This window comes from Sinocyclocheilus grahami, unplaced genomic scaffold, assembly GCF_001515645.1.
Source record: "Sinocyclocheilus grahami isolate Dianchi unplaced genomic scaffold, SAMN03320097.WGS_v1.1 scaffold113.1, whole genome shotgun sequence".
Classification (NCBI taxonomy): domain Eukaryota; kingdom Metazoa; phylum Chordata; class Actinopteri; order Cypriniformes; family Cyprinidae; genus Sinocyclocheilus; species Sinocyclocheilus grahami.
The window spans coordinates 1,136,260-1,146,972 of record NW_015505292.1 but is presented as its reverse complement, the minus strand read 5'-3'; the positions used below and the strand labels follow the sequence as shown (position 1 = coordinate 1,146,972).

Below are 10,713 nucleotides of genomic sequence, written 5' to 3'. Positions count from 1 at the left end.
TTTGGCTTTTTTGGGGGAAGTACCAAAACAACACATGGATAGCCGATAGCAGTCCCATCTTATTTCCATGCAAGAGATATTGTCGCTTCTCAAAGATATTAGTCAGATATTATGTCATTATACCCGTGTCTCCTGTGGGCAAACAAATTACTCTTATGAAGCAGTCTTTTTAAATGAGTCAAAAAGATTCACAAAACAGTCTCGCAAACTCACTTGTGACAAAATATCTGTTGCTACTTCACAACTTTAAGTGTTGTTATAATGAATCAAGATTATATTAATTTGTGAAGCCCATATCAAAACAAACCATGAAATAAATAACACGCCACCTCTGGACGTCATACAATAGCTTTGTGGGAATAACAGACTGAGATTAGAATCATTATTTGCCTAAAAATATTCCCTCCTTTGCAGCTCTCAAATCTCATTTGTGTCCACATATACACTCAAATATGTTATGTTAAGATGCCAAGACACAGTACATTGCACAAGATTTACCGTTAACACAAAATTAACATTTAAAACTACGGCAGAGGAGCAATTATGTAACAGCATGTAACATCCTAAATTTTGGTCCGTTTCTCAAACAAAGCTATCAGTGGCTTCAGAAGACTTACAATATAGAGCATGGGTCACATGGACTACTGTTACGGCACATTTGTGGTCCTTTTTGTCATTTTTGCAACTTGATAGTTCCCATTCACTTTCAATATCTAAACAAGAACACTCAGGACATCCTGTTTTGTTTTCCAATTAATAAACCAAGTCAAATTTGCAACAATATAAGGGTGAGAAAATGCTTTTTTAATTTTGCGGATTTATGGATTTAGATTTATATTACCCGATGAATATAGATTTATATTACCCTATGAATCTATAGCTATGTGAAAGGCTTATTAAAAAAAATGCACTAACAGTTAAAACCAACATATGATCATATGGGGAGAAAAAAAAACAGAATTATTTGTATGAACTGTGATGTGAGGAAGTTGCACATCCCCATAATGTGGAAAACACAATATTTCTACACATACTGTGCCATTACATAATTATTTTTCAGCCTTTCAGTCAGTCAATCAGTACTGAAATCCACCAGCTGGTCATGTCTGTCCTCCAATATTCTTTAAAATATATCCTGCTCTCATAGCGACGAAAATTGCTACAATTTCTAGATGCTACCAGTTCACCTCATCCAAACTAACTCCATGTTCAAAGGCTTTAGCATCGAGCACAGGCATGTTCGGAGGGAGGACACAGTATAGTGACCCAAATCTGCCTCCCCTCGTGCTGTTTTTTTCTCCTCAGCCTTTGTCATCTGTGGTTTTGAGAGAAGGGGATGAATATTCGCATAGGGTTTCGTAGGGCTGTCTACGTTTTACTTAATCTGTGTGACCGACTGGCACACCTCTTTTCAGTCTTCTCACGACGAACGAACGAAATATCTGTCCGGCGTTTAGTCACAGAGAGATGTCTGAGGATGCGCATCAATACCTTATTCATCCGTTGTCTCTCCACGGAGCCCGTCTGCGAATGTTTTACCCCGAGCATGAATGGAGCTGCTTGAGGAAATACGACTTTTTCATCGGTTTTTGGTGAATTAAGAACCCCTCGCCATCTGAACACATGAATTAAAGCGATAAAACGTCTATATGACGGGCGTTACGGGACGACTACGCAGAGTCATCGCGGCATATGGTGATTTTTTTCTTTTGTTTAATTTTTCGTCATGTTGTCATACAGCTTTATATGAGGCAAGTATATCGAAGTATTTATTTCACGATATTTTCGAGCCTATTGGATGTTTGAAATGTTTCTGCTGGAATAAGGGAGAAGTTGGTCACCGTTTCCTAGTCGACTGTCAGATCGGATCTGCTATTTTTGTTATTTCCAACTGAATACCGAGTTGTGTTGCACTGCGGTAAATCAGAACTCGACGCGCGCGGTCGTCGACGGCTGCCTTTCAAACCTATCATAAAAAGCTTGCATATAGTATTGTGAGAGATTGCAATTAATGCATCTCTCTACAGGTGCCTGAACCGGTGCCAGTTTCTGAAAAGAACTGATTTTGTAACTGGTCTGCATTCTAGATGCTGGTTTGCAAGAACCTTTGCTGATTTCCCCAAGGGAAAAACACAATACCTCAAGCTTTTGTAAAAGCCTGTAGAAAGCAGTTTAGTTGTAGGAGTTGTAGTAGTTTATCAAAGTGTCATATTGCAATAAACTGATTAAAAGACTGATTAAGGCTTGCATTGTGAAGCATAGTGCAGAATGCAATATTATATATTTTGAAAGCACATTTGTCTTTGCTAGAGGTTAAGAAACTCTAATTTAAATTAGTTGTTCACACTTTTAAGTTATTATTTGCTTTGATACTGATGCATTATAAATCACATTTTTTAAAATTATTTGAAAGTTCACAGATCAGTTTCTTTATTTCAGACCTGGTTAGATGTTTAAAATGTAATGAAATGTTATATATATTTAAAATCTCTTCATGTCTTACTTTGTTTTTGAACTAACTTTGAGATCTTTTTTCCCCCCAGCTGTGTCTTTGTCTATAGGATCAAATCAGACCGCATCATCTAAATGAAGTTATCCAGCCATGCAATGTTCCTGGAAGGCTGTGATTCTGCTTGCGCTGGTGTCCATAGCGATCCAATACACAGCAATCAGGACTTTCACAGCTAAGCCTTTTCATATGTGCCCCGTTCCTAACCCTCTGAACTGTGGCTTGGGACAGGATGTGGAGTCCTTCGATCGGATGTGTGATGAGTACCCGTATTTTAATTACAATTCATCCAGGAAGACTCACATCCTCATCTTGGCGACCACCCGTAGCGGCTCCTCTTTCGTTGGACAGTTGTTCAACCAGCACTCAGATGTGTTCTATCTCTTTGAACCACTCTATCATGTCCAAACGACCTTAATCCCTCACCTTTCTCCCAGCAGATATGCTGTTGAGCGCAGAGTGATGCTGGGAGCCAGTCGTGACCTTCTTAGAAGCTTGTACAACTGCGACTTGTATTTCTTAGAGAGTTACATCAAGCCACAGCCGGCAAACCATACCACGGATAAACTGTTTCGACGAGGAGCCAGCAAAGCCCTCTGTTCCATGCCGGTCTGTGATGCTTTCAGCCCCAGTGATGGCAATATAGAAGAGGGGGATTGTGTTCGAAAGTGTGCCTCCCTTAACTTGACCCTCGCTACAGAATCATGTCGGGAAAGACGCCACATGGCCATTAAAACAGTGCGCATTCCAGAGGTCAATGATCTCAAGGCACTGATCGAGGACCCTCGGCTTAATCTGAAAGTTATCCAGCTGGTAAGGGACCCACGTGGGATATTATCTTCTAGGATTGAAACTTTTCGGGACACATACCGCCTATGGCGGATCTGGAGAGCCACAGGCCGTAAGCCATACAACTTGGATTTGACTCAGCTTACGACAGTGTGCGACGACTTTCTGAACTCGGTGTCCACCGGCTTAAGCAGACCACCATGGCTTCGTGGACGGTACATGCTGGTGAGATATGAGGACCTGGCCAGGAATCCACTCCAAAAAACCAAGGAGGTTTATGAATTCCTTGGTCTTTCTTTGGATAAAAGTGTGGTGGACTGGATACATAACAACACAAGAGGCAATAACGACGTGTCAGCAAAGCATAAGTACGGCACATTGAGGGACTCGGCGGCCAATGCAGAGAGCTGGAGGTTGAAATTGTCTCATGACATAGTTGATTACACACAAACTGTTTGTCAGCACATTTTAGACGAGCTCGGCTACAAAGCTGTCAACTCCCCAGAGGAGCTGAAAAACATGTCGCTCTCTCTCATTGAGGACAAAACCTTCATAACTTTTTTGTAACAAAGGTAATCATGTGCACGCACAACTATTTTTCTACATTTATATTCTTGCCTTAATGTGATTGACATTTGCACTATGAACTTCTTTTTTACTTCGGAGACTCCCTCGCAGTAACCCTATGATTTTCGGAACAGCACAAGAACCAAAACACTTAGCTGTAAAGAGATCTCAACTTCACCTTGATTGCATTGAGATAGTAATGTTCATTATTTATATATTAGAGCAAAGCAACACACTATTGACAAAGAAATTCTGTATGCTGGTCATTGTTTTGACAACAGTGAATGTGAATATTTTGTCGGTCAAAGAACCCAGACTATTCTCAAGAAATCTTTAATGTGGGACTGAAATGCTGTCATGTATAATAACAGCCGTGCAATAAAATTGTGAATGTCACAGTCAGACTATTTCTCAGGTTGTTTCTCTGTGTAAAGTCTTGTCTGCCATAGAGATTTTTCGGGATATAAGCTTGTGTTTGGTTTGCTTTTAGAATGCATAATGCATTGGTGCTGTATCTGGGTAAAACAGCTAATCTAAAGTAAACTCATGCACTTCAGTCTGCTTGCTTTGGGTGGTTATGATTTACAAATTGTAAAATTCAATCAATTATTGTTGTTACATCACAATGATTTATTTTTTTTTGCGAAATGCCATGATACTACTTCAGAGAAATCCAATACAATCCAGTGTATCAAGCTTTCAGAGTGGACAATTTGGTAGTTTAATGTAATTTTGAGATTTTTATAAAAATTGCATGAAATTATTCATTCTTTAGTGGCTGTCCTCATCATCATATCACTAATTTTCATTGATTCAGTGCACATAGATTTGTATTTAGTCCATAGAACATTGTTTGGCTCAATGTATGTGAAAGAGACTTTTGCTATTTTTGAAATCTTAATAAAAGTAGAGAAGCATAAACAAGATGTAATCACTGGCAAACCCACTTTTTTCATATATAGATGAAAATCAATGTTTTCAACTTCACAGACAATTGTGTTCATGATTCTTGCTTGGTTTGTCACAATGACCTTAATTTGTTTTAATCCTTCATGGATATTACATAATCTATACAATCTGGATTCACATTTAGGTTATAAACCAGAAACATTTTTTAAATCTCAACTGCTAACCCTTATTCAGTTTTAATGGGGAATATTAATGGTTTAATCTTCAATTTTAGATTGGTGTCAGCAGCATTAGAGAGTATGCAGAGGGTGCGAGGATGAATTATCTTTCATTCCACAAGATTGTCATCAGATATACATTCTCCACAGTCATGTACCATAGACATTGCTGTCTTAATCTCATACAAGGTTCCACTGTATAGACTTTCCTTGTTCCCTTGATTTTTTAGGACATTCAGGAGAAATGCCCCCCCCTTGTGGTGTGAAAAAATAGCTTATGTCTATGGAGGACTAAAGAGGAAAATGACTTACAGTAACACAACCAACTGTGAAGTGGTCATTTAGTTCTCGGTTATAATGCACACCTTTTAGATTTTGATATTTATTGAAATAAACTGTCAAATCATATATAAATATGTTGTTTATTTCACCACCGAATGGGCTCAAACACAAAAGATATATCATAATTTAAAACTCAATAGCATTTGAGGAGAATGACTTACAGTAACACAACCAACTGTAACATGTTCATGTAGGTCTGTTATAATGCACACCTTTTAGATTTTTGATATTTATTAAAATAAACGGTAAATTCATATCTACACTGTAAAAAAAACTTCCTGTAGAAATTACAGTAACTAACTGGCAGCAGTTTGCTCGTAACTTACTGTAATTTTGTAGCAAAAATACTGTATTTTATTTTACCATGCCGTTTAACTTGCTGTAAATGTATTTACAGTGTAATATTGTTTAACTAAAATATTTTATTATTGTATTCATTTTTTGGTCCTTTCTTGAGTAATGCATTTTAAAACAATAGAAAATATACTGTTATACTGTAAAGTTAACTGTAATTGGTTTGCTTCACTTTTCAGTTACTGTAAAACTATATGCACAAATTGTAAAATTAGCAGTTCCATTAAATAACAATAGAAAAAAAACAATGACAACTGTGTAACTTCATATTTTTTATTTTCCCAATGCCCTCCCCCAACCCAAACCTGAAACATTACATTAAAGAACTGTAATATATTAGACGATTTGCAGAATTTAAAACTATTTACATAGGCAACACTTCCAGTCAATCTTTTGAGCCCTCTTGAACTGGCTGTCTGTCACTGGAAGGCACATGAAACCACCTCCTGCATTGATGGCATTCGATCTGAAAAAAGAAAGAAAGATAATAATTTAATCTAATTGCTTAGTAATCAATTATTAATTTCAACTCAGTTAAATTCATATTGCTTTATTGGCGTGACATCCTGAAAATAACAGTAGAATACTGGCAGCTGTGGTTGCTGCCAGTAATGAACTGTTAATTTACAGTTCTCTACAGTTGATTTACATCTCTTTTTTTTTTTTTTTTTTTTACAGCGAACTGTTGTCAGTTAGTTACTGTAACTTCTACAGGAAGTTTTTTTACAGTATAGATATGAATTTACAGTTTATTTTAATAGGATGAGTTTAACATTTCCTTAAACATTTTCCATTTGCCCACCAGGTTATTTTATTTATTTGCCTACTTTAATCACGTTTAATTATTTCTATATGTATTTAAACAAGAATTTGTGTATTTATACACACATTAATTTATTTATTTGCATATTTATTTATTTATTTATTGTTTTTGCAGGTTTGGCCCTCCATATACGTCTACTTGGATAATTGAGCTGAATTGTCTAGTCAAACTACTTTTGTCCTTTGAAATGGCATTTTTCTGTGTAAGACTGATAAAGACTATGTGATTACAATAAACACAGTACATTGCAAGACAAAACAGGATATAAAAGTACAATGATAACTGTGATAGTAAGAGGCGCATTTAAACTTATATAATAACACCACTTCTGTGTTCAAAGAACTAATTTTACATCTTCAAGTGGAGCTACTTCAGGAACTAATGATTGTGCACTAAAGTCATACCTTGAGATGGTGGAAGTGCTAGTTAATCAGACTTGATGTTTACAAAGCAGCAGAAAAGAATGAACCTAATGAACAGTAGTGCGATTTATCAATTATGCAAGCTTTAAATAATGTCATGGAAACTGTGCATAAGCTTAGCTATGCAGCACAGTTTATTTTGGATAATTATTACTACCTAGCTTATAATATCTAGTAATGCAAGAAATATAACCATAACAGTAACACTGTTTTTCAAGCGACTCGATACACATCTACACACTCTCTTGGCAGGTGGCTTATTCTGTGACCTGAGGTTTGTAAGTATCACAAATTTCTATCCACATTTAAGCCATTTGTTTGGCAAACTTTAACTTTTTTTTCCATTAACCCCATCAAAGTGCACAAGTAATTGGATCTTGGAGTCATCTCACATCATCCTTTGCCAAAAAAGCCACCAATAATTTGGCTGCAACAGTGGAGAGATCAGCTAAAAAATATGCTAGAAACCAAAGTTTTAAAACAAGGGTGTTAGTGCTACTTAAAAGCAAATACTCTTTGTGTAAATTACCTACTTAAATTTGTTTTGCACATCAAATAGTCTATTTTATGCTGAGGAAGCTTATTTTCTTAAACATACAGTGAGAGTGAATCCTTGAGAAAATGGGATGGATAAAAAATGGCCTCAGAGATGTTCAATGGCACGACTTCCAGCTCTCAACAGAGGTCTCCTGCCCCCAAACGCCAAGAAACTGATTCTGGCGTTCTGATATTCTATATACATAAATGGCAGCAGATGCCGAGTTTTGCTTTGTTGAACTTGAAGCGCTCTTCAGAGGACAACAATTTATCATGCTCCTCAGAGCCCATCTCAACATGCTTGAGATCTTCACAGTAGATGACATTAATTTAAACTACTTATTGTAATTGGGAAAACCATTTAAACCACTTATTGTGAGTAAGAGACTCCAGGATGCAACTATATTTTGGAACATTGTGCACTGAGTCACACTCATTGCTTTTGGTAGCTGTTGTACTGTAGTATCACCCGAGGGTAATTTGCACCCATACAGGATTGCAGTATTTAGTACATTTACAGTTTGGAAATATCTTATCAGGAACACTTCAATTATATTTTATTTAAATAAAATTAAGTCTGTGTTGCATTGTGACATGATTTTCATGACAATTAATGACCTGAAGCAAAAAAATAATAATTTTAAGATAAAAAACCCACCCATTTATCGCAAGAAAAACAGCCTATATTGTTTTAATTGTAAGGCCGCTTACATAGTGCTAGTATTTATAGCATTTCATAAATGCTGAATTAAACTGTATTGCATAACTTTTTTGTTTGTTTCTAGTTCTACTCATTTCCTTTGGCTTTACAATAATGACAAATTAAAAGCCTGTGCAACTTACAAAACAACATGACTTTATTATAGGCTATCACACTTACTATTTTTCATACACAGTAAATGGACCTGTATATACATGAAAATTCCTTTTATAGTTTGAGGAAAAGGATTCAGTGAAAAAGCATGGTGTCCTAACCTACCTTTCCAACAACAAAAAATATGTCCACACACTGAACACCGTTGAGATAGAGCAAAAGACAAAAATGTCCTCACAATTAGCATTTTTGCGTTGTGGTCATGAAACGCTCCTAATAATTTATCCAGTTTGCTTACTATGACACATTTTGGGTTTTTAACGTAATGAATTACAAATTTCCCCGATGCAGCAGTCACTATAATGTTTGCACGTAGGCCTACTCTTGCTATGTTAATTACGACGTCCAACGTAGTAGCCTACATTTGACGTGGCATAAATGTTTTTAAAAAATGTAAATGTAAGTGTTTATAAATAACATACAAGTTAACAGTATTAGTGAGACAATAGCAGAGAGATTCCACTGTTGTATTCCTTCATAGTAGCCTAATTCAGTTCTGAATTCAAAGTCGAGGCTGATTTATCTGAATAGCCGGCATATTACTCTTATTCAACCTTACTTGTAGGTAAATACACACCTATATGTTATCAAGGCATTACTCTCATGTTATTTTTAGTTATCGATATAATATGCCATGAGGAAAATGTCTTACCTCGGAAAACCTGTCCTCGTGTCAGCGCGCGCTCGTATGTCTCGTGCGTCTCGGGCGCCCATTCATTTTTCATTCACAGTTTGAAATAATATGAATAAACACAATTTATTTAAGTGAGATGTTTGGCAGTTGCCACAGATATGCAAGTCAACTGTTTGACATTTTGTTTTCGTTGTAAAATCATTCCGTCTTTTGATAGCGAGCAGTCCGGAGGCACTTCCGGTTCGGAAAGTTCCACTCAAAAATACCGATACAAATAATTTCAAATCATAAGATTGATTGTGCTACAAATAGAAATCCTTATCCATCAACTTGAATGAATGAGCTCTACATTCTCCTTCATGATCTATATACAGACGCCAAGAGAATAAGCTTGGAATTTTAATGTTAATTAAATGTTAAAACAAGAATCAGTCAGCTGCACTATTTTTCTCCTGATTATTTAAATTTTTCCTTTATATTCTGCTGTATCAGTATAAGACATCATTTACTGCGCATTTGTGGTCTGCTCTCCCGATTTATGAATAATAGCATGTAAATACAATATTTGTTATGTCAAAATGATGGAAATCACTATGAAAACACTCAAATATTATCACAATGTTAATGTAGTGTAATGAACTACAGTGATATACATGTTTAAATTTACTTTTAATGTTCGACAGTTGAAGGTAGATAAGTATAATAACACCTCATTGCACTCATTTTTTGAAAATGCTTATTGTGCTCATAGAACAAACCTTTCACTTATTGTTTACAGTTTAGCGGATGTCACTCCCATAATTCTTGCAAAGCATCAGGGGGCGTAGGAAAAAGTGGCTAGGCCTATTTATTTACTATTTATTTATTTTCATTTTAGGCGTGTCTAGAACATCTTTTAAAAAGCAATGTCGTTCAACCATTTTGTGCTTGCTGGGTAGTGGGAAGTCTGACTTGTTTCTGTAAATCAATTCTTTCAATCAAACAGATTGAACTTCGTTTCAATGATTCAGCGGTTCTTTTACAGTTAGGACAGTGGTTTTCAATCCTGGTCCTAAGGAGACACATCGCACTAGACTTTAGGACACCGCGGTCATTATTTGACGTCACACTGTGGTGCCTTAAAAAAAAAAAAGAATTCAGTGTATAATACTTTCCAAAATGTAACAAATCTGCAATCTACTCCACTTTACTGCAATGCTGCAATCCTCAGATTTAAAGTTTGCGCTCTTTTAATTCAGATTAGAGGTCACACCATGATGTATCAATCTTCTATTTCTCACTCATCTTCACATGTACAGTAAGGGGCCCAAAAACCAAACTGGATACACAAACCCCAGTGGGCTGTGGGTAAAGACAAAAACACATGATTTTCGCCCTTCACAGAAGAGATAGCTTTTATCGCTTTATTGCATTTCACCTGGTTACGACATGGTGTGAGGTTAAAAAGCCACAAAACATCTTGCCCTTTTATGGTGCATTTACTACTTGATACTTAAATCACTAATGTCTTGGTTAATATCGTGGAACAATGATGTTGTTGAGCCATGCAATTGTTTTCGGAGATAAAACCCCTGACTGGCTCAATAAATTTTTCTGCTGATTCAGTATGCCATGAAATGACCAAGAAGGTTTGTGAGCACCTGGATTTGCCCATACTTGACACCTAACATATAATCTAAGAAGCTACAGTAGTGTACTGCCATATTTGAAAAGAAAAATGTAACCCATTAATGAT

General features: G+C 36.3%; 1 protein-coding gene across 2 annotated transcripts; it reads left to right on the top strand.

Moving 5' to 3' along the window:
* The first annotated feature begins 1,306 nt into the window (after positions 1–1,306).
* LOC107589170 (carbohydrate sulfotransferase 1) lies at positions 1,307–4,271 on the top strand. 2 transcript variants are annotated; one of them, XM_016277531.1, is made up of 2 exons: positions 1,307–1,695; positions 2,544–4,271. In XM_016277531.1, exon 2 carries the CDS (start codon positions 2,603–2,605, stop codon positions 3,863–3,865), a length of 1,263 nt encoding a protein of 420 aa, XP_016133017.1. In that variant the 5' UTR covers positions 1,307–1,695; positions 2,544–2,602; the 3' UTR covers positions 3,866–4,271. The 2 variants fall into 2 exon arrangements, with proteins under 2 accessions (XP_016133017.1, XP_016133016.1); XM_016277530.1 differs by having other exon boundaries at positions 1,307–1,751.
* The last annotated feature ends 6,442 nt before the right edge of the window (positions 4,272–10,713 follow it).

What these genes read in the sequence shown, in the direction of transcription:
- LOC107589170 (XM_016277531.1), top strand. Translation starts at nt 2,603, where the DNA reads ATGCAATGTTCCTGGAAGGCTGTGATTCTGCTTGCGCTGGTGTCCATA.